The sequence below is a fragment of the Typopeltis vanoorti genome, chromosome 12 (genome assembly GCF_054136105.1).
Source record: "Typopeltis vanoorti isolate ZY-2024b chromosome 12, IOZ_Tvanoo_1.0, whole genome shotgun sequence".
Taxonomy (NCBI): domain Eukaryota; kingdom Metazoa; phylum Arthropoda; class Arachnida; order Uropygi; family Thelyphonidae; genus Typopeltis; species Typopeltis vanoorti.
Genome location: NC_143560.1, coordinates 17,839,123 through 17,864,157, shown reverse-complemented (window position 1 = coordinate 17,864,157; position 25,035 = coordinate 17,839,123). Strand labels below are relative to the sequence as shown.

The window sequence follows — 25,035 nt, the reverse complement described above, 5'->3', positions numbered from 1 at the left end:
AGCTAATCTACTATCTGTTAATTGTACACTATGAGGAGCGAACCAAACTATATGCCAAGTAAAGTTCTTGATCTCAGCAACAGGGTTAGGTGCATCAAAATGATCGATAATTAATAAAACTAGAACTTAGTTATAACTAAATATAAAATATAATGATAGTGTTTATTATATTCGCTGTTTAACTATATCGATATGCTTGTCAATATGAAGACTTAGAGGGAAAATTGTGTTAACTTTAACAAATTCATGGCAGGTGCAAGATTTGCAGTTACCTTGGACGTTAAAATAGATCGGTGTGATTCTGTACAAGTTCATCTTTCGGTTTACAGACCAGCATAAATTCAAATATTTATCATTAGCTCCTTAAATAATGGAAATCATTTTTGAAAGAAAAAAAAAGGATTAAATAATTTATAGAAATATACGTGAATGAGTGGATTACGACACACGCTATCCATACTCTTTATTTATTTTACGTCTTAAAGAACAGCCATTCTCTTAGTAGATTTCTATTTTTAACAGTATCCTGATGAAACCATATAGTGTCATACAGAGAAGAATTAACTGAAGTGAATAATGTTTTGATTTATCTCTACGCGAGAACGAATAGACTCGTAATGCAGTCTTGAATAATCTACTAAATATTCTGATTATGTCCGCATATTTGTACGGCTGCCTGATTAAAGTACGCAGAATAAATGAACAATCAGAACAGCGAAAACTTTGAAGTGCGTCATTCATGTGTACGGATTCAAATTCCACTAGATGAGCAGCAGTTAGGCTTCACAAGGCTAATACCAAATAATCCACGTGCTAAAAGCGAGCGAAAATAGGAAAGCTAAAATTAGTTTAGATATTGTTATACAAAATGATAATCTCGCATATAATATTATCTAATAAAAAAAAAGTTACAATTTTTCTCTTAGTCAAATTATAATGTGTGATTTTCATTTAAAATTGTATTCTAAAACTCACATTGTTAAAATTTGATCTGTTCTGAGTCATCTTATCTTTAAATTTCACTTTAATAACAACTACAATAACAAGTTCTTCATTGTATAGAGTTTGAGTAAATTAAAAAAGATAACAAAAGCAACTCGTTATGCCGATCCTTCTTTCAAGACAGCCTTAATCCTTTCAGGTAAATCCCAATTCTTTATCTTCTCTGTTCTTTCACTTAGGACTACGCTGTATAAAAATAATGGCGCATGTCGTAAGAAGGCTTGGTGAAATTGCTTTCGGTAACAAACTGCGTGGAAGTAGTTATTGATCAGATTACTGATTAACGATACAATTTAGGCCTATTCTTTCTGAGCACTCTTGGGATTCCTCGTAAGAAATAAATTCGCCTGAAAAAATGACCGAAATAGCAATAGAAAGCTATCTCACCTAACATTTTACCACAGTAAGACTGGGGTATTCTATTTATTCATCTGAATGTGAATAATAATAATAATAATATTTGTTTATTATTTTTAATTAATTAGGTGCCTGTGTAATCATGTGGAAGTGGTATTTTGCAGCTATAGCTAGGCTTCCCATCGACTAGAGATACTTTTTCTAAGCATTTTAAGCAGTTCTCGAGTTAAGTCAGACTTTGGCATGAGCAAAGTAGGATTTTAACAACCCAGAAACTCGTTTTTTTTTTTGTTAATCTACATCCCAAAAGTGACCGTAGAACTGCTGTACTCTGTCTTGTCCACAAAAGCCATGATTCATTGATAGCGTGGGTGCACAATCATGGAAGTTTTGAAGGACAGACTCTGCTGCCCATCTGTCTTCAAAAACGTTGATAAGGGCTATAGGGGGAACTACCTTCTCCCTGTGGGAAATAAAAGGCATTGGAGGATTTATTTATATTTCCATCTTCCTACTCTACTTCTTTTGGGGATGATTGTGAATACAGGTTGAGCTGTATATATATAAATAAAATAAATAACTTCTCTCACGCCTTTTAGTCTCCACGTGGAGTTATCTGGAAAGCCTCTCTCTCTCTCTCTCTCTCTCTCTCTCTCTCTCGTGGTCAGTACTTTGTATTGAGCTACTGTTCTACATACAGTCAGGCCATGAGGGATTATTGCGTCACAGAAATATTTGTGTGTATCATGATTTTGATGATGATGCGTGGAACTTATTTGGAGTAGTAACGCTGGAATAGTTCTTGATTTTTCTTGAAGATTATTAATATGGATAGTCCACTTCATATCGTGATCTACGTAGAAGTGCAGATATTTTACTGTTGGGATCTGCGTTTTGGTAGAACATGTCAATTTTTCTCTTATATCGCTAAATTCTCTTTTATGGTAAATTACTGGCTTTTCAAAAGATTGTTATTGAAATCTGATATTTTTAATCAGCATAATTTATCATCATCATCATCATCATTGTGATTTGAAATTACGATTGATATTGTTACATGTTTATTATATCTTGATTTCCATACATTAAATCAGCGAAGACACAGAAACTCCACGTAGAAAGTATTCATCTGAAGTATCCTTAGTATCCTTTGAAATAATTTTCACCATATAAAATATGTGAAACATTTTTAATATTTATTGAAATAGAGAGAATAGTCCATTGAGCTGAACAATCCAATATTGTTTGCTCGCATCGAGAAAATACTTACAGTAAAATTCACTCTATATCATCATCATCATCAAATTCCTGCCATGTACCCTCAAGGGGTGTACACGATATGATAGTACTACATGAAAAAAATTACATCATTATTAATTTCCTATCTACAATTTTCCTCCAAATCAGTCTGTTACTTGTCAACACTCCAACATTATCAGATCTTATATTTCTATCGTCTAAGGCACTTTGTACCATATCAATCCACCTATGTCTTGGTCTTCCTCTCGGTCGTTTTCCTGCCAACCTGGCAGAGAAAACTTGTTTTGCTAATCTTTCCTCGCCCATTCTGTTTAAGTGACCATACCACCTGAGATTAGCTCTGCTAACGCATTCCTGGATGCTGACAATGTCAAGTTCTTTCCTAATATCCTCGTTTTTAATATGATACTGCCATTGATGCCACCTGTTCACGCCTATAATCTTTCTCAGGACTCTCATATCTGTGGTCTCTAGTCTTTGGTCAAGTGTTTTATTTCTGACCCAGCTCTCAGATCCATAAGTTCACTCTATATAATGTAGCAAAAAAAAAAAAAATGAAAATACTAAGACCCGAACCTATACAAAGTTGTTAGTGGCATAATTGCCAGGAACTAATACACTTTAGTTTTATCATGCGAACCTTAAGGGGCAAGTAGTTGTTCACTAAAGAAATGCTGACGACTTATATTTTAATGGGTATAATTTTACTCTCAGATACTTAGCTATAGTTACTCCAAAAAACATGAAAAATTTCTACAATTTTTCATACTATTTCGAAATTTTATTAATTATGATTACGTCATTAACTTGATCATTCAGGAGTTTTTTTTACTAAGGATTGGAATTCCTAAGTGTGTTCAGAACCATTTAATCAGAACACATGGAACCTCGCACCCATTGGCTGTGATCAGGACACTCTTGAGAGGTCAACGAAAGATAAAGAAACTTTTTCTTAGGAACTTTGCAATCAATCTAGAAAACATTTGTTTCATTTTAGGAAATAAATACGAATAACATGCAGTTTTTAAATGTTAGGAAACAATAAAATTAAAATCTTAGGAGCTACGACTAATAAGGAATATTAATATTAAGTCTATATTTTAAAAAAAAATGAATAAATGTCTTATGAACATCAGCAAGAAACATACACATGAAACATTTCATGTGTCATTTCATATATATATATTATATATATATATAATAGGTGTGTTTTAAATATATATATATATATATATATATATATATTTTTTTTTTTTTTTTTTTTTTTTTTTTTTTTTTTTTGCAGTTGAAGGAACTTCTCTTCTCTCTACGCTACTCTTGCATGATAGCGGACATGGGAAGATCACCAGCATCGATTATCCTAATCCGCCTCCAAAAGGTATTAGTTATACACATCGTATTGTAGTACCAATAGGATACAGAATAAAGGTAAAGATCCCCGTTTTTCTCGAGGGAACAGAAGATAATTGTTCCTATGGCAGTTTGACAATAGAGGATAAATATGTTGGACTCGAGCTTTGGCGTTCTTGCAGCGAAAGTGGAGTTTCAAATTTTGGAGATTCTTCAGTATGGTCTAGTTTAAACATTCTTTACATTCGTTCCTGGACAAACAATAATAAAGATGCACTGCCGATCTATAGTATGTCATACACAGTAGTAAAAGGTAAGAATCTACTCTAACGTACACGTTAGGATCCAAACTTTTTTTGACTGTTGCTATAATTTCAATCGTTTTAAGATATGATTATGGAACTATAGCTGTATTATGCATCAGTAATCTCGTATTACTATGCTTTTTTAGAATTGATTTTGTTAGCTTTTGCTTTATGGCCCCTCAGTGGTGGTATAATTTGCTGATTTTAAAGGTACGACATGGTTGTTCCTTGCCCTAGATTAAATTAACAATTTATGACTTGAGAAATGAAAGCCATCCAAAAAGAAAACTTCATTCAGGAGATGGAAAAGTCGTTCAAAGCCAGGGATGTGTGCTGGTAAACTTCGAACTCCTGGTTCGCAGTACGTTCATAAGCCTAATGGGGATCCGGACACCTTGGAGTAGGTGGCAGCATCGGGATAGCGAACCTGACTTCAGATTGGCAAGTTGATTAGAAGGTGCGTATTATACTCACTTGCACTAAGTACATTTTCGTCTATTCAGTGAACCATCATAAGTCTGAAGTACTGGTTTCTCGCGAACCTGTGCAAACAGGCTCCATCATATCCCTGCTGGTAAAACTAAGTATACGCCCACAAAGAAACCACTTCGAGGACGGTTTGGCAAATATTAGGAGATGAGTTTATCATACGCTATTTTATCGCTATCAAGGTGAACCAGGGCAGATGTGGCTACCTCCTACATAAATGGAATATGGCAAATAGCCCTTACTGTGATTGCACCTATATCCTGCAGATTAGCAAACATATAATGAGTGATTGCCCCCTTCGTAGTTTCCACGGCACCTGCAGAAAATACATAAAGTGGCAAAGGAGGCTCTGGAGTGGCTTTCAACATTGGACATCGAACTATAGCTGAACTCTGCCATAAAACACTACCTTCCTACCTTATCGCTACCATCTGTGAACTTTAAGGTCAACTTTAAGTGTTATTAAAACATCATTTTTCCGGAACATCATAATGGATCGAAAAGTTTAATAGAAAGATTAATGTAGTTCTGACAAGTGAGAGTTCTTGCGATCATTTGAAATAATAAAATTTTAGGTTCTATGATTATGCTTTAATGTTATTTAATATCGTTTTTAAACATAAAAAATATTACTTTTACAGCACTTTGAAGTACTTTTATTAATGCTATAACTTACTATTCAAATAATCACTGGGCCTTCTGTCCAACAAATACGTTGTCCCAATTGAATTTGTACTTTTTCGCAAGCGCATTTTAATATTTTGTATTCTTGCGTGCACAAAAATGAAAATATTACTTCTAGCTTGTATTATAGTAATATGAGTCTAGAACAGGGAAGATTCCTTAGGAATCTTCCCTGTTCTGAGAACTCGCGCGCCTGTTCGCACAGGCTCGCGAGAAACCAGTACTTCAGACTTATGATAGTTCACTGAATAGACCAAAATATATTACCTATTATGGTAATTCCATTGCATAAGGGTGGTGCAAAGACCGATGTATCAAACTATCGACCAATTAGTATCTCAGTAGTGGTGGTGCAGATTTTAGAAAAATTAGTTAGGGCCCACATTCAGAAATGGGTTGACAATCTCTACTTTGCAATGAACAACATGGGTTTACTAAGGGAAGGTCATGTTTTAGCAACTGGCTCACATTCTATGACAATGTTACCATTGAACTAGACAAGGGGAATGGATACACCATAATAATTTTCGATTTTGCTAAGGCTTTTGACAGAATACAACATGATAGACTGCTGCATAAATTAGAGAAAATGGGTTTGGATTATACAGCCTTAGCATGTATAAGAGGATGGCTGACTGACAGATATCAAAAAGTGGTATACGGGGATCTGAGTCTGCAAAGTTTAAGATAACAAGTGGTGTACCACAAGTATCAGTGCTTGGTCCACTGTTATTCAATCTGTACATTAATGATATTGGGAAGGATTTGACAAGCGACATACAGTTATTTGCTGATGATGCAAAGATAGGCAGGGTAATCATGAATGCTGCTGATATGCAGTCCTTGCAGATTGATTTGAATAAACTGGAATTGTGGGCAGGAAAATGGGTGTCAGTTCAATGTCAGTAAATGTAAAGTCATTCGCTTCGGCATGATTAGATATCCAATGCCATTATATTAGTGGGATTAGGCTAGAAGAAAATGATGAAGTTAAGGATCTTGGAGTGTTAATAGATAGAAAGCCGAAGGAAGTTCAGGGGCCATGTGGCAAAGATTGCAAATGCAACTCAAACAATAATTGCAATGCTCAAACGAACCTTCACCTGTAAAGATAAGGATGTTATTTTGCCTCTTTACAAGGCCTTGATAAGACCTCACTAGGACTATTGTGCGCAGGTCTGATCTTCTGGTTTCCGATTTGATTCTGATATATTGGAGAGAGTACAAAGGAGAGTGTAAAAATGATATCAGGATTGTGGAATACTGATTATGAAGACATATTGAGAATTTGTGGATTGCAGAGACTAGCAAATAGGAGAAAGAGGGGGTGATATGATTGAGACTTACGAACTTCTGAAAGGATCATACAGGATTTCAATTGATGGGATTTTTCAATTTATGGAGGGTGGGGAAAGGACGAGAGGGCATCCTTGGAAGCTGAGAATGAAGGCTGCCAAGAAGGGTGTAAGAGCCAGATTTTTCTCTCAGAGGGTGGTGCGTGATTTGAATGGATTGCCATTGGATGTTGTGAGTACAAGCAGCGGGAATGAATTCAAGAATAAGTGTGATAGCTGGTGTGTGTAGTATGTGGCCTCGCTCGATGAGTCTCTGACTCCCTGGAGATCTCTGTTAATAATAATAATAATAATAATAATAATAATAGTTTCAAGGTTTCAAATACAATAAAGTCATTTTCTTCATCAATTATTTCAGATGAATACTTCATTAACACCAGTCTTGGATTAATGGGCGTGTCCTTGGATTCATGTTATCCTAATCCATGCCTCAACAATGGCTTGTGTGTGGCAGAGGCCAGCAAGAAGTTCACATGTCGTTGTACTGGATATTACACAGGTACTTGAAAGACATTGCTTGAATTGCATTGTACATAAAAATGAGCAATAGTTTACTTTATTTACTTAATCTATTAATTTTATTTACTTAATCATAGGACTACCGAAAAAGGCATTTCTTTGTTTTAACAAACTCAAACTATTCGTTATTATTTATTTGAATTTTTATTTACATTTTAAAACTGAAATGAATAGCACTTTATTCATCCTCTAATCTGTTGGAATTAAAACAACTTAAAACAACGAACTCTGTTATCATGCACAATTTGTTAAACGTTTTCTTGCTGGCCATTAAAGGAGGAACAAACTTAACCGAATTTCCATAAAAAGAATAGTAATGATTGCAATGTATACGTGATCATTCATTTGATGCGAAGAAGAACCAATGAACAATCTCTCCTTGAGACACTGAATTCTACTACTTTTGTTTTTACTATTTGGAGAATTCTGGTTGAGAATTAATAATAATAAGAAGAAGAAGAAGCGAAAAATCCTTCAACAACTCATGCGGTTCTTTTATGAGATCACATCAGATACCCACGCAACTCAACAACCTACCAAAAAATTTAAAACACATAGATAACTACAGAACATAATAACGAACTCTGTAAAATATACCAACAAAGTTACTATACCATTAACACTAATATACACATCACAAATCACCACCATCCAATGCATACATCCCATCCATAAACAGTAACAACAACAACATAAATAGCGAAGGCTAATCCCACTCTCTTCATAAAAGCTAACCCAAGCTTCGAAGTAGGTGGGATTAATCCGCCTGATTCATCTGCACGTAATCCTCATAACCAAAGACTGCAGATTATGTAACAGAACAGTCAGTAACGTGTATAACAATAATGAAGATACTGATAACATTATTCAGATAATGTTAAGATAATGTAAATTCAGATCTGCAAAGCTTCGAGGAAGAAGCCACCCAAAGAAACAAGTAAATATTATAATCGATTTAATAAAAAATGAATCATTGTAAATTTAAATGAATTATTGTAAATATGAATGTGAAAAAAGATGCAAAACACATTGTTAATATCATTATTTATGCAATTTAAACAAGATATTTTCCTAGCATTCTGTGCTGAAAAAAAAAAAAATATATATATATATATATAGAGAGAGAGAGAGAGAGATAATTGTGTAATCTATCCTGTGCAACTGAACTATAACTGATTATAAACTATTACTAAAACCGTTATTACTACTAATAACACACGAATTGTTGAACTATATGACTTGTTCACTGTACAAAGTATGCGACAAATTGGAATCTGAATTGAACCACAAGTGAAAAATTATAGTACTGTATTATCTAACGATTAACATTTCTGGCATAAAGGGTAAAGCAAAATGCTTTCCATACTCCCAGCTATCTGATAGGGAAACGGTGAGTGGAAAAATTTATGAGCCAATTTCTCACCCTGAGCGAGCTTGGAGATTAAACGTCAGAATTGGAGTTTAAGATGACTTTTGGTCTTTTATGTTTGAAGTAATCTGTTGCATCGTAATTTGCAGCTAGTTGAACCAATTTATTGGGGTGTACAGATGCTTTTGAAAAGAACTTTGTTGCTATAGTCTGCAGGAAAGTGTAAATATAGGGGGGGTAGTATTATCTTTTAAATTGTATGTAATTATATTAAATTGTATGTATTATATAAATTGTATGTATATATATATATATATATATATATATATATATATATATATATATATAATTTATTTGACAGATAATAAATTATTTGAGTAAATTTGAGTAACAAGAGCTCTGAGTAATTGGTGTTGTTAGGAGAGCGATAGAGACAGCAGATGAATTTGACTGAGTGGGGGGAGGGATATTTTCAGCCAAAGAAGGTTGAAATCGGGCGATTCCAAGCTAGTTGTTCTCTGGCAGGGTATGTCAGAGTGGATATATGCACAGACGCCACCCTTGGGTCGAAAGGAGTTAAATAGTGTATAGTTAGGAAGGTTGAGATGAATAGTGCTAGGGGGAGGTGAGATTTGAGTTTCGGTTAAAAAGAGTAGGTGGGATTTGGTGGACTGCAGGTGGTAGTGGATGCTGTTGAGGTTAGAGTTGAGGCCACGGATGTTGGTGAAGTGGATATGCAAGGTTCTGTGAGGCATGGATTTGACCCCAAGGGTCCTGCATGTTTCCTATGCAGTGTCTACATGCTGGTGTTCTTGGTGGTTACTGGCGTCACTTGGTTTTTGTACTAGTTTGGATTGTTTGTAGTCTATTACCCAACTGTTGTCTCCATTTGGGCATTTTTCTTCTAGTTGTTTTCGGAGTTGGCTTCTTTGTTCTCTCTGGGCAAAGGTTAAATCAGGGCAAGCACGTATGAGCCACTGGGGGCAAGTGTCCTTTAGCTTGTTGTTTATCAGTGTTATAAATTTGGTTGTGTTTATTGGTGAGTTGCAGGTCACTTTCACAAGATAATAAACGTGTCCTACATTTTATTACTCATAGATGATGATACACAGTCCCTGGCTACACTTCTCAATAAATTAAACCTCAGTTTTGGACATCACACCAGCAGCTATTATATAATAATAACAGGTTATAATAACGAACGTGGACTTTACCATACCTGCAGGTGATTTAATTGTCAGTGAATATAAAGTAATGGAAAAAGGCTACGGAGCCTTCATAAGTTTGCTATTGCCTATTTCGCATGGTAATTCCCTTTTCATATCTCGTAGGTGTTTTCTGTCAACTGACGTGGTGTGACGTAAAAGTTTGCGGCAATCACGGAATTTGCAACTTGACTACCAACAGCTACACCTGCGACTGCTTTTCAGGCTACACGGGAGATCGTTGCGAAGTAGCCGTAACGCCTTGTTTTCCAAACCCATGTGGTCCCCATGGATGGTGTTCCATAAAAAATAACACATTCCACTGCAACTGCCATCTTTTTCACGAAGGTAAGTAAACTACAAAACACAAATGTTTCTTTAATATGTCTTAAAAGGATTCAGTTGTTGGCGGTTTTATTTCCGCCTTCTTTGATCATATTCAATCAGAGCATAAGTTGGGAACAAACAATCCGAATGAAGCCATTGAAAATAAAATAAAAAAAAATTCATCTAGTCGGGCATTCTTTTATCAAATAGTTTACCTCTTTTGAAAAGGAGAACAATTATCGAAAATGGTGAAGATTTCTATAACATATGTAAGGGGGAAAAAATTTGCTATGGGGGATCCATTTCCGCGTACAACCTTCTCCTCTGGATTTAATACTATTCTCTAGAATCGGATGTTTCCTCTGATTGATTATGTTTCCTTTAACTGCTCCAACTCTGACTGAACAAAATTTAGTGAAATTCCGTATTTGAAATCGCAATTAAAATTTATCTTTTTGTCATAGCTTAAACAGTACTATTTTAACGGAAAAATCTAGTCAAACGACTCGAAAGAGTACAACGTTATCTGTTCCAAATGAAATAAATAAGCCAGTAACGGCTTTATGTTCAAAACTATGGTGATAATTAATAATAACCACTATACAAGAATGCTAATACTGTTACTAAACGCTCATGTGTTTTGCATCATACTATACTTGTTTTTGTTATTTTATTTTTTGAAGAGAAATAGAAAATGTTAGTTATACTCTTTATTGAGTATTGATAATAAGAATAATAAATCTGAAATTTAATATGTAAAATCCGTTGTGAAGTATTCAGACAGGTGCATATTTCGATGCCGACTTTGCTCTCATGTGACAATACAGGAGGTTTAGAAAAAAGTTGTCATGGATCGATGCTCTGTTTATAATGTTGGTTGCAGTAGTGAGTCGGAAAGACTGTTTTGTTTTTAGATAATGTATATGTCATTCCGTGACTCATGTGATTCAGTTTCAACCGAGCAGTGAGATTCTTCCAGTTAGCAACCAGACAGCATTTGCCATAAAGATGTAGTGTATAAAAAGAGCTGTCATGGTTCCTTATGATGAACATAGTAATCGGATATACCTCTTAATAATCAAAATGCCTGCTTTCTCATTTTATCAAAAACTAAACACTGCAATATATTATTATGATTTCTCACAGCCACTCGTCTATGATTTAGCTTTCATATGAATAAAGAGTATTGGAATGTTTCTTCGCTCGTACTCTGCATGATTCGGACTTTATAAAGAATACAAAACAAAAAGAATTCTTCAATGCCTCAAATTGTTCATTCTGTTAATCTATGTTCTCATCTAGGGCCACAGTGTGAACGCTATGTGTTCAGAATACCATACAAGCCGCTGAGTGAACGAATGTTGGAAGAGCCCTTCTGGTTGGGTCTGATAACGGTGACTGCAGTCCTCATTCTCATTTTGTGCGTGTACTGCATCAAGAGGAAGTTTGCTGATAAGATTGAAAAACTGCTTGCAGACGAAATTGAAAGAAGCAAATATAGTGAGTATTTTAAAGTCCTTTTTAAATAACTTTATCCTGTACTTTTTAAGAATTTATGAGTCTGGAATGCACTAATATTTTACACAAGATTCTAAAAGCTGATGCAGGCCCGCTCTTCTCGTCGTTTGTTTTTGTTATCGAACAGACAGTATTTGTCATAAGACAACAGAGATGTAATGTATAAGAAGAAAGGCATCTCGTAGTTCCTTATTATGAACATGGTAATCGGATATATCTCTTAATATCGTTGACACTATATCGCTGTGGAGGAACATTCTTCGGAGAAATACAATAAACATTTGCACTTATTGCTGACAAATAAATAAATAAATACAAGAATAAATTGTCCCTTGAGTAAAAAGTTGTCCTTTCCTGAAAGAATTTTTTTAACTTACAGTACAGTTTTCTTTTTAAATTATATGTAATCTTAATGTAATCATCCCAGCACAGGTTTAACAAGGACCGCATCTTTTACCTAAACTTAAGTATAGTTCTCCCATCGTTTGTAGGTCTCTCCTTGGCATTTTGGCAAGAATAGTCGATTCATTCTGAAGGGGAGAACGAAATGAAGGATGTACGAATTGGTCGCCAACATGCGAAATCACGTGCTTTCTTGTCTGTCGCTGTACTAGTACTAGCTTGATTTTTGTTGTCCGTTTTTTGCATTATTTTTTTTATTATTAATTTGTATGATGGATCCAGTACAGTCAACAAGTTCTGTTGTTAAACGTTTCAGTATCTCTTGCAAAAGAATATTGAATAATGTGCTGACATTCTGCGAAAAAGAATCGTCAGAAGGCTGTCTCCTTGTTCCCCTTTCTCAAGTCATAAAACGTGCAAGTGCAATTGCTGGCGTATCGGGGTCGACTGTTAAAAGAATTCGTAGGGAATCTAAAGGTGAAAGTAAGCCAAAATTTAAATCTCCTAAAAAAAGCGCCAGAGAAAGATTTGGTGTAGACGTTAAAAGAACTATTCACGAATTTTACGTGGTCGAGAAAAGAGTGTCAACTGTTCCGAAATTGATTCCTGTGCTTAAAGAAAAAATTAATTTTCCTTCGAAAAGAGAAACTTTAAGGAAAATACTTCATGAAATCGGATTTTTTTAAAAAGTCCCAGAATAAAAGGAAACTTATCATAGAGCGAAGTGGTATTGTTTTATCTAGAACGCAGTATTTGAGAGCAATAAGACGTTTCAGGGAGGAGAAAAGACCGATTGTGTATCTAGATGAAACTTGGATTGATAGTAATTTAACTTATAGGAAATGTTGGCAGTCTTCACAATCTTCGAAAAGTGGGCAGAAGAAAAACTGATTCCAAACCTTCCTAAAAATGCTGTTATAATTGATAACGCTTCATATCACTCTATTCGATTAAACAAAGTTCCAAATTGGTCTAAAGTAAGTTCTTATGGATTGGCTCTCTGCAAATAACATTTCTCATTCCCCAGATATGCGAAAAATTGAATTGCTTGATTTGGTCAAAATAAACTCGCCCACAACTAAACTATTTAAATTCGACACGATGCTCAAAGAGCATGGATTTCTAGCTTTGAGGATACCACCATATCATTGCGATATTAATACTATTGAGTATGTTTGGGCAGAAGTGAAAAGTTTCATTCGCCATCGCAACGTAACTGGAGATATTGACATATCGAAACTTTTTAAGCTTCCAGAACAGGCGACTGAAAGTATTACAGTTCAAAACTGGGGAAAATATTGCTCTCATGTCACCTCATTGGAAAATATGTATTGGGACTGAGACGGAATTATCGAAGAATTATGCGAACCTTTGGTGATCAGTTTAAGTGAAAGTGATGACGATTCGGACACCGATTCAGATGACTCTGAAGATTAAAAGGACTTGATAATGGTATTTTTTCCAACATTTTTTTTTTTGCATGGGTTTGTTAAAAGAGTCACAACAAGTCATAAATAATTAATCGGCTTAGGACATTAAAGTGTCTCAGTTCTCTCAACTGTAAGTTTAGAATATCTAAGTTCACTTGAAAAAATTTCTGTTTTTCATTATAATTATTTTTATTTTATAGAAAACTTTCTTAAAAATAAACTTAGTTAAATTTTTGTTTTATGCTAAATCTTTTTAATTTTGTTAATGCTCTACTTACATTTCCAACTGTTATACAAGCAAAATAGTTACACTTTAAAAACTACAATGTGCGTAAAAGAAAAGCTAAATTTTCCGACCTATAATAATAAACAACTCATCCCAGAAGACAGATTGATTACCCTATTATTGGAATGGATTCTCCTTTTTCTGACATGCGCAGAAGTGTCGAGGGATCTCTAATCGGTGGGCGAACTATAATGTTCTGATCTTTTTGATATTTTATTGTCCTTTAAACATAATGAAATTAATTATTATATTAATTAACTACTTTAATACATATATTCGAATATATCTTTTTAAACAAAAGGCGATTTCTTATCTTCGTCGTTCTTGTCTAATATCAGAAAACGCTTTTACAGAAGTTAATCACAGATTCTATAATATCACGTATAGCATACTCTCATACAATATGTTGTTTTTGTATCCTTATCAAGTTCTTCTACAACAAACTGATAAGCTTCTTCCGGTAGAATTTAACCAAATTTAACATAGCATGCTGATAGAAAGCTAGGTAGTGATAAGGGCTCCTATTATTTTTTTTTTTTTTAATCGTATAACTAAAGTCATTTCTACAAAACGTGAGTGAAAGGAAGATAGGTTGACGAATTACTTAAAGAAATTGGACGTCACGTTGTTTCCATTAAATTCTAAATGGCGTTATTTAGAGATCGGAAATCTGTAGTTTGTTTAGGATGAATAACTCCGCTTCTATGATACGGGAGGAACAAATTAAAGGACGCCTAACAAGAAAACGAAGCGAAATCCGATCAAGTTGATTTGATGCAATCGCTCCCTGAATAATTTTTGAAATAGAAATAAACGACTCCATCATTTGATTTGAAACATAAAATAAACAAACCATTGCGAAACCAATAATCAGATTCAATATCAAAACTAATAGCAATCACTGTAATTCATATCGGAATTCTAGACTGGATGGCTGAATCCCTCAAATCTGGTTCTTCTATGGCATAGAAAAATTGTCATTTACTAGAAAGACCTGTATGAACCTTTAATATTAATGAAACAAAATTCTCGACATCTTCTCAAAGTGAAGTTAGGTTGACCGGTCTCAGACCGATATGGCAATGTTTTATTTCCACTGGAGACAAATTTCCTACCAAAAAATATATAAACAAACCACCAGTTAACATAATTGAAAAATACAAGCCACTCGACTTGCTGCCTGCTATTTAGAATTACAAACCAGTAGATAAATAAAACTCTGAAAACGATAGTCGATTAATTACTCTAAAAAAAACATTTAGTCTTTACTAAGCATGAAGTAAATGAACAGTCTATCTATGACAGAATACTAAATGTAATAAACTATCATACGTGTTTCTTTTTAGTTAGGAAATGTATCCACAGAGAACCTCACTTCATGCATTCACTATTTTCCTTTTTCACGATAATCATAATCTTATTCTTCGAGTAGGTCATACTAGCTATGAAGCAACGCCATCTCTTTCAACACCAATTAGCATCAGTGGTATGTTCGATCCCTTAGGATGGGTTTTACGCACAACAACATTTATTTCCTTCTTTCTTGACGATGTTGTCAAAGATGCTAACTGTGGTTTACATTCATGTGACATATTAAGATCTGTTCTTTCATTTGGTTCTCACTAGGGAAGAACTTTAATTATTAAGTGTAAGTTACACAGAGGTTCCGTTTTCTTCTTAATCAGAAACAAGTGACGTTCACTCCTCACCTCTACAAAAATTGTACAAACCTGTATTTATTAAAAGAACCAAAAGGCTTCATTTCGGTGATACAAAATTATATAAATCAATCAAAATTATATAATCAAAATGGACCAATAGGAAGCGAATATATGGACTCTTGGGCAAAGTGATCATGTTTCCTATAAGGTTCGGCTGGGGCAACTTAAATTTCGTACGAAACTTTTATAGTTTTTGTATTCGGTTTTGAAATAATGCTGGATTTAATAACCACTTGATTTATATAACTCATACCTGTATGTTTCTGAATTGCTTTCATCACTCTACCAAGTATTTCATGACACTCATCAAATGCATCCCTGCGGTATCTTCGTGATAGGCATGAAAGATTGTATATTGAGAATTGACACAATAGTCCTTGATTCTCATTGAATATTTCTGTTCTTTGTAGATCCATCTCCTCAAGCAGGACGTTACAGTCTTAGCTCCAACCAGCCAAGTATTACTCCAGGCAGTCAAAGTCCACAGATGTGTCCAAAGTCGCTCTTCAGTAAAATCCGGAAACACAGCATTCGTAGTGCGTGTGGCGTTAGCCCTACGGAGAGAGACTACGGTCGCACTTTCAGTTTCGACGACATACTGCGCAGAGCCCATTCTTCCACCAAACGACACTCTTCGAATTCGAGCGACAACAGTGCTAAGAACGAAGAAGAAAAGTCGCGTATTTTGGCATCGCTGGTGCAACCGTCCAAATCTCCAACTGCTCGTAGGATGAGTCTTGACGAGTTCTTCAAAATGAGTGAACGCAAAATCCAACTGAACAGCAGAAAGGATGAAGACATGATGGCGGATGCATCCGATCTATCCGAGAATGGTGACGATATAAGCGAAACTAGTTTCATATCGAGATTATCTCCACGGTTTGCCCGTCATTCTGCACCATCATTTACAGAATTCGGTTCGATCAGAGAACAGTCCATCGAATATGCTTCGTCTTCTGATAGCTTAAATGCTGTGCCAACGACAAGCGAAGTGAAAGCGGATATTTCTCCAATTCCTCTGGCCATGCGCAGAGATCAGAGCTTTGATACAACGTTGGAACATCCCATGAAGTGTCCCAGCTCTCCACCTGTATTGCCACAAATCAGTGTCACTGATGAAGTTCAAACTCTCCCTTCAAAGAGCTCGCCACAAAAGAGCTGTTGCGAGCAACACAATGCAGATGTTTGTGAAGGTGACCTTAAACAGAGTAGGCCTTCAAGTCCGACTTTGTCGCTTACGAAATCATATTTAGAAGTTCCATGCCCTTTATCTCCAGTTGCTCAACACCAGAATTTGTGCTCTTCTGCGCAGCTCACTAATGCGAAGCCTACCATTCACCAAAAACAAGAAAAAGGATCTGGCAAGGTGCCTACAAAGCGCCCGGAAGTAACAACAATGCGTAAGTATTCCGTTGAGTTACCCATGCCGAAAATCCTCATCACCACCAACATGAGCTCCTGCGAGTCGGACGAAGCCAGTCCTCCACGAACCCCTAATCCAAAAACCTCAGCTAACTACTTGAGTCCTCTAGCTGTGATATGTTCTTCGACGGACAGAACTATATCAGAGTCCAACCTTAGTACATCCGGGTACTCGTCCATATCTAGTCCAGGGCTATCCCGATGTAACTCTAGTAGTCCTGTTTCAGATGATGTAGACCATCAGAATTCTCTAAGCACAAAACAGGAACCGCCTTCTCCACACAAATTACAAGGCTTTTTACCATTACCAAATATGCCTATTGCCAATGACACCTCATTCTGCTTTCCTACAGCTATGGCTTGGCATTGCCAAGAAAGTGCACTTCATCCACGCGCAACTTATTCCATAAAGACTGGTTCTATTCCGAATGAAAATACGCACAGAATAAGCAACAGAAAACATGCCTGGGACAAGAGTAGCTTGCGAAAGAGAACTGCATATCAAACCAGTACAGATGACTCTATCGATGATGAAGGTATCGGGATGGATAGCATCGATGAAAAAATTAGAAAGGGAGTGGTGAAAAGTGCCAAAGACTTAGAAATGTACATGGCTCTGGAAATGCAGGACGAAGCCGAAGGTGATGCAGAAAGTAGCAGACAAAACAGAAGATCTCCGACACTTCTGGCAACTGAGATGGTTAACAACAAAGGGCCAGCAAATAAGTGCATTGCTGGATTCAGAGGAAGTCCAAGGTCCAGTGGACGAAAAGGAGAAAAAGCGAAGAAACACGCAGACAAACATCGCCGAAGTCCTGTAACGTCTCCGATTCCTACTCCCGTGAATGATCCCGTAAATGCGGACAGTTCAGAAGGCCGATTACCTAGAAATTCTTCACGCTCAAACATGTCCGGAAAAGCCGACTCATCATCCGAGAGTGACGGTCATGAGAATTACGTTGGATTAAAATCGAAATCCCAAACTAGAAGGACTAAGAAACACGATAGTGCCACAAGTCCGACCACTAAACACGTCAGTCATCTGGTGCAAAGCATCATGGACAAAGAAAAGACAAACTATTCGAGTCCTGTCTCAGAAAGCAATGGTGAATCGACAACGGGAGATTCTGCCCAAATCGATTCGAGGTCATTATTGTCATCATCTAATGAATCTCTTCCTTCCACTCGAGATTTGACTTTCTTAGATTTACCTTCTGATCGTCACAAAGAGTCGACTGAAAAAGGGAGTGGGGACTCTCTTGGGTGCAGTGTGCCTTCTTCAGAAAAAAGGAAAAACTTTTCTCCAGATCTCTGCTCACCTTTTCTATCTCAAAAATCTTTCAACGAGGCCTTAGTGCAAGATCCTTCTCTGCTCGTCAAAAGCGAACCGAAATCTCTTGAACGATCTTCTAAAAATTGGGAAAATGATGAAAACTGGCGTTCTGGTCATCGTATCACTGGTGTATCTGTAAACTGGTGAGTACAAACAGTGGTTAGTTCCTATGCTATGTTATCGCTTAGCAGTCAATTCAAAAAACGAACTATAACGAACAAAAAAAACGTTTTATGCCAAGAATTTTATCCTATCCCATCTTTCCTTAATGAATTAGACTTAATGGCCTAATATAGTTTCATTAATTTTATCAAAATCAAAATTTAGCTGTAATGTAACAACGTATATCCTAATTGATTATATATTTAAATATCATGCGGATGTTCTTTCACGCAATAGTCTAAACAGAGGAGCATAATTCAGTCAATATAGACGATGCCCTTTGCTTGGAAAGACCCGGTTCAAACACGCGAAGAACATTTATAAGGGTTTTTCAAATCATGGCGAGTTAGTCGGTCTTGTTATTGGGAACACGTGATTTTTATCTACCGAAAGCTCGAGTTTTTCCATTCCTCAAAGCAGATTGTTATTGTTTTTGCAATTCAAAAACAACCCAAAAGCCAACATCGGTCATTAAAAAAAGTGTACTAATAATATATATTTTCTTAATTGTTTCCTAACCTGAACCTGCATAAGATCCAATTCATTCACTGAAATAGTTATAGCAGATCGCAAGCAAACTAGTGGTGAATAAAATGTATAGATGATTAATAATTCAAAAATTTATAGACAATTTTTAATAGGCTTAAGCAAATTTAAGCCTCTTCACATTAGCATTCACATCTGGCGTTAATTAGTGTACGATGCACGAATGAAAACGTGACATTAAAAACCAAATTAACAATAAAAATAACAATAATAATAATAAATACCTGTTTAAATAGTCTTTAAATATGTATATAATATTTTAATTCACTTTCCATTAAGTACAGTACTGTTCAATTTTTACAGAAGCAGAATGGATGAAGCATTAACCTTGGTTAATTATTATGTGTTGCTAAGGGAGACGGGACAACGTGGAACTGTAGTAGCGATTACGTCATGCAGCCAGAGGTAATTTTTTGTTGCTCAAAAAAAAAAATAATAAAATTTTGTATTTCAAAAATAGTTAAATGAGCAACATTGGCAGAAATATACAATCTGGTGGAGGGGGGGGGGTGACTCTACTCTGCTTAACAAATATGCCATTTGGGAATCTATGGTATTCTTCGAATATATCCAGCTTTCAATTTAAATAAAGCACTTTAAATAGTCGAAGCTATCTGTGTGCGGCTGCTATTAGTTCGATGCAATATGTGTGCCCGGCTGGAGCGGTAAGACTTCGTAACAAATTACAGCGCTAATATAATTTTTTGCTTTATACAAACTTTGCTTTTGCTTGTCCGTACAAACCTTCTCAGGCGACAACGATCTCGTTTCTGAACAGAATGTCTTAGGACCACAGCTACGCTTCTTAGACAAGTAATGTGTGTTATTTTTCCATTGATTAAACACCCGAGATATCTTACCTTTCGAGAATGACGATTAATGGCCGGCAGCATTTTGACGGCAGCATGTGCGAAGTATAAAGTACTCTCTTGTCGAGAGTACTGCAGAATGAATAGCTATCACTTGACCTCTCTCTGTCTCTCTCTCTCTCTCTCTCTCTCTCTCGTGTGTGTGTGTGTGAGCGCGCTTTATAAGTGTTAAATAACTTTGCAAGAAAGCAGTTCCTAACATTTAGATCTTTGGCTTTTGGACACTCGAACATGAAATTTAAATTGCAACTTTAGAAAACATTTCGTTAGTTGCTTTTAGGAAAAATTCTGATATCTATGGGTAGAATAGAAATGTGTTTCACTATAATTATTGAACTACATTTGTTGTATTACAGTAGCCGTAGTCCAGTGAAACATTTGCAGTCAGTGGACTCAGTAGAGAGTTCTGTGCCAACAGACAGCGAAGAAGAGCAACCAGACAGACAAGCGACTAAACCACTCTTTCCACAGGTTCTCAAGGATATTCACCACGTCGGTGTCCATCGAGTAACACAAGAAGATAACGGCAGGTAAGCTACTTATATGAAATGATTTAGTGCTACTTTTGAATATGACTGATTTCGAAATTTACACTGAAGATGAATTAGAGGACTCTCTAACCTTATCGATGGTCTTCTTCTGTGTATATTTTCTGTGCATAGTATTACAAAACTGTGTATGTGAGAGAGAGACAGAGATAAGTACTTTTCACCAATACAGAATTGTGAAAATAATGTTTGACATTATTTTAACAAGGCAACACGATGAATCTTAAGTACTTTTCACAATACTTCTATCCCTTTCCGTGTTTATACCATATGCCTGACTGTTGGTTACATTTTATTGACAATCAATTTTTCATCTTTTAATAACATCGGCCGCAGTGGATGAAGCACCTCGTGCTGTGTTCCCACAAACATATTGAAGACTAATATGATGGCCTAAAACAGCTAGCGAGAAGTCGATTAACTCTAAAAAGTTCCGTTTTTAATATGCACAGGCGTTTAGTATGTATTCACCTGCCTTTATATTTTGTTGTGACACTTGACATTTCATAGATAGAGTTTTATAGGTGTGTGTATAATTTATGCAACATACTTTACGCATTAGTAGTATTTAATTTAAATCTAAGGAATGTACAGGCGTTTTTTTTCTTTTGTCTTATGTTTTATCAAAATTTTAAAAATATAAGCCACATTTGCTTCTTTTCTATTTAGCTTCGCCTCCCTATTATATTCAAATTCGGTCCTGTTTTTATGTTGATTCTAATTTACCGGATGTATTGAGTATACATCTGCTTTTTAGCTTGACGCAGTCGCGATTTTGATACGATAATTTTAAATTTAATGTAAATTTTAATGTAAATTTTAAAATTACAAATGTACATACGTACATTTGTAATTAAATGCAATATCTTTTGCATTTATCTCATCTTTGGTAAGAGTTCACTCTCAATGGGAACACAGCAATCCTTAATATTTTCACATACAAGAATATAAATTTATATTTCTATTATTAACACGTTTCATTGAGATGAATGTGATAGTGCTGGTAAATAAATATTAAAATAAATTTTAAGACTGACAAACTTTACTTGGCAATAGAACCGACAAGCTGGACAAACTTTTGTAGAAAAATTCCTGAATTCATTAGTGCAGCGAACCGAAATCATCCCAAAGAAGTAAAAAAAAAAAATCCCTTTTCAAATGAAACAGTTATTTGAATTAGAAAGAAAGATAATACGCTTGTCTGTGATGGCATTGTCCACAATGAAATAGCCAGTAGGAACTTTTTTTTGTTCAAGTAAAAGTTCCTATAGGCTTTTAAAAGTTTCTGTAAGTTCCTTAGTGGTGATCTTCGGAAAAATAGAACTCTCAGCTTGCTGTGTGTGTTTTCATTATATGCGATAAAGATAAAATAAAAAACATATTAGTGTGTGTGTGTGTGTGTGTGTGGAAAATATGCGGAACTGATAAGCATTGAAATTCCCATTTCAATTTGCATTTTCTTAAATATTTAGAGTAAATATTGTATTTAGAAAAGATGATTTTACATGCTTAAATCACTTTTTTTTTCCACCTCTTACAGTGACGATTCTACCAGTGAAACGACAGTCCTATTACGCAAGCCGTTGTCCCCAGAGGTCGCTCAACCAGCAACAAAATTCTCCGAAATGGAAAGGCTGACGACTCAATGGGATCACATTCACAAGCCGAGTTCCGTTAGCCACACACCAAACTGCCAGAATGTTTCAAGTGCCCGATCGCTGTCTCCCCACACAGCTATCGACTTGGTGTGAACAGACCCCCTAGAAAAAAAAAAAGGACGCTCTATCTTCCCCTACAAGATGACAAAAAAAAGTTTCCTCCCATTTCCTTTAAATAATCAGACGTTCTTCCTCAATAGCATGTTCATTCAATTACAGTGAAATTCGCAATGCGGAAAATATCGTCGTTAGCTGCCGTTCTTTCGAACTATGCAGCGATGCCTTATATCTCATTATTCACTCTTCCTCTTCCTTCTCAGTGTGCTACACCAATCACTTGTCCGAAAATCCTCTTCGTTGTTTGCCTGCCAGATGGATCCTTTGTCATACTGCTGCTGTCCAAGCAGTTTTCACCTCGCTGGTGTTGTGATATCGTCTACAAATTTTACTTCTTATAAAGCAAATCTATTTGTGAAATAAATTCGTATATTGTTTCTTAACCAAGACAGTTTTTTCGTTTAAAAAATTTAATCCGTTTTTATAACGACAATACTAGATATAGAAAATGAATTCCGGTACGTTAAACATGTATACAAATAAATGTTGTTATTAAAATGAATTAATAATTCATTTTAATAACAATATAATTCTCTGTTAAGGTTTCTGCCTGGTCTCTGAGGAGAACCAACCAGTTCGAAACCAGATTAGTGAAACCTTATCAAAATCGACTAATAGAAAGCGAATATATAAACGCTTGTGCAACGTTTATGTTTTCTATGTAGTCCACGCTAAGGCAACTCGATGCCAGGGAATGCATTCCCGTAAGCCCTCTGGTCAACTTATTTATACGAAACTTTCATAGTTTCTACATTCGCCTTTGAAATAATGCTGGATCCAATATCCACTTTACTTAGATTATGTCTACGATTTCGTTCAGTGTTTTATCCTGGTGAAGGGGGGAAATATATCGTGGGATACTCCTTTGATGTACTGCTATTATGTTGTTACATTCATATTCATTCTTGCCAATATTAAACTGTCATCGAAATTTTACAGAATCCTTTACCAGTATCTTACTAACGTTTTCAACATTTTGAAAGTAATTAACTTTGAAACATTTCCATATATTCACATATCCAATATAACATCGGTAGTATGTCTGTTATTTAAGATAGAATCTTGCTAATTTCTGTATACATTTCAAAGACTTAACTTGTACCATTATTCATATTTATATGCAATTATCTCAAATCAATATTTGATAAGCTACATATTATGGAAATACAGAAAATTTACGAAAATAATTAACACTTAAACAGAAACAAATATTGATTATATTAAATATATTTTTACGTTATAATAATATTAACAAAAAAAGTAGTAAATCTTTTTCCATTCAGTTGAAAGAACTATTGCTAAAGGCACACAAAATATTTAACATTCTGTTAACTAAGTAAAAGGAGATTATTAGAATAAGCACAAAATTTTCTGTTCATCTTTATTACAAATGCACAAAATAATCTGTGGTATATTACATGTCTCGTAACTTAGAAATGTTGTCTAAAGTCATCGTTAATCCTCTTGCACAAACAAAGCCGAATTTATCTGCATGGTTGTGTCTCTCTGATCTCGGTAAGCCGTTTATAAATCTTATTGAGTCGGTCATGATTCCAGGAAATGAACTCTTCAGATGAATATCTTTCACCGTTTACTTTGTTATGTTCATCAATGTTGGAATGGCAACTACAAAACGATCTTAGTTTCATATCACAAAATATTTATTGGGTGTTTGTAATTCTCCTGACATTCGATCCCATGAAGGAGAAACGTACTCATTGAAAGCATCTCAGGTGATTCTGTTGTTCATGTATTATTCTTTGGCTGGTTTGTATTACTTGAATTATTTGTGAGAAATTGTTTTTCGTCTTTCAAAGAGGAGCACATATGATGGTTTCCAAATGTGATAAAGCACAGAATTGTGATTTACGTAATTTCACTAAAAATATTTCATCATAAATATTTTACAGCCCCTTATGCTCATGTTCATCATGTTCAAAAAAGAGAAGGCTATCTTGCATGTAGTTACTACAAAATATTCTACATACAGGCTTATTTATCCTATTTATACTCATCATCTTTCCATGGAACAAAAATATAGTTATGTAAATGGGGAGAACAGTTCGGATCGGGAGGATTTTTCCAAGGAGGAACTGCAGTGGAATTATATTCTTCTATCCTCTTAAGCATTGCGTTCACAATCTGAAAATACAATTAAATTAAAACTATAAACAATATTCAAGTTTGATATAAAACTAAAATTCATCATTTAGTTCATCAAAAAAAACAAATCAACTAACGCCTTTTTAATTCCCGTATAGAGAGTAGGCGAGACCGATTCAGCCCTATCTAACTTTTGGAGACTGAGTGGGCAGCTCAATCTCCACTGGTACCCAATCAGAGATAGCTGGCCCAAGGCTATCACTAATTAAGGGCACGCAGTGAAGAGAGACGGCTTAACGAGTGCCGCCATCTTGTGGTCCCTAACACAATATATTTAATATCTGAAATAATGTGGGTTCTATGGTCGATTTTCTTGAGTTTATGGGACGAAAAATCTGAGTTTCTGGGAGAAAAAACTCGCTTGCCCGTGCCATAGATCAACTAACTCTGAAAAAAGGCTTAGAAAAATTTCTTCTAGTTGCCGATTAGATTCGAAAGAAAGTTATCCTTCGTACGGTCAAGCGCTGTGGGCCACATCCACTGAGCTACACTGGCTCTTCTAGGTTAGGTTAGGTTCATTTAGTTCAATGTTTCATGAACTGTTGGCTTTGGGAGTGAGGAGAAATGCTTTTGTTATTGTTGTTGCAAAGCACAATGATGCACATCACACTGAAAAATAATTTCAAGATAAATATGAC

The 25,035-nt window shown here is 35.4% G+C and overlaps 2 protein-coding genes across 2 annotated transcripts in view; one reads left to right on the top strand and one right to left on the bottom strand.

Annotated features, from left to right (window-relative positions):
* The window catches only part of LOC150100608 (uncharacterized), a 98,466-nt gene extending 75,855 nt beyond the window's left edge, over positions 1–22,611 (top strand). The window contains exons 12-18 of the mRNA XM_090401840.1: positions 3,905–4,282; positions 7,161–7,301; positions 10,022–10,243; positions 11,525–11,722; positions 15,990–18,477; positions 20,268–20,441; positions 22,000–22,611. Coding sequence (XP_090257966.1) covers positions 3,905–4,282; positions 7,161–7,301; positions 10,022–10,243; positions 11,525–11,722; positions 15,990–18,477; positions 20,268–20,441; positions 22,000–22,210 — 3,812 coding nt within the window. The 3' untranslated portion in view covers positions 22,211–22,611. The remainder of the gene's footprint in view (positions 1–3,904; positions 4,283–7,160; positions 7,302–10,021; positions 10,244–11,524; positions 11,723–15,989; positions 18,478–20,267; positions 20,442–21,999) is intronic.
* Positions 22,612–23,664: 1,053 nt separating this feature from the next.
* The window catches only part of LOC150100607 (arylsulfatase B-like), a 37,673-nt gene continuing 36,302 nt past the window's right edge, over positions 23,665–25,035 (bottom strand). The window contains exon 10 of the mRNA XM_090401255.1: positions 23,665–24,376. Within this exon, the coding sequence (XP_090257381.1) occupies positions 24,236–24,376 (141 nt within the window). The 3' untranslated portion in view covers positions 23,665–24,235. The remainder of the gene's footprint in view (positions 24,377–25,035) is intronic.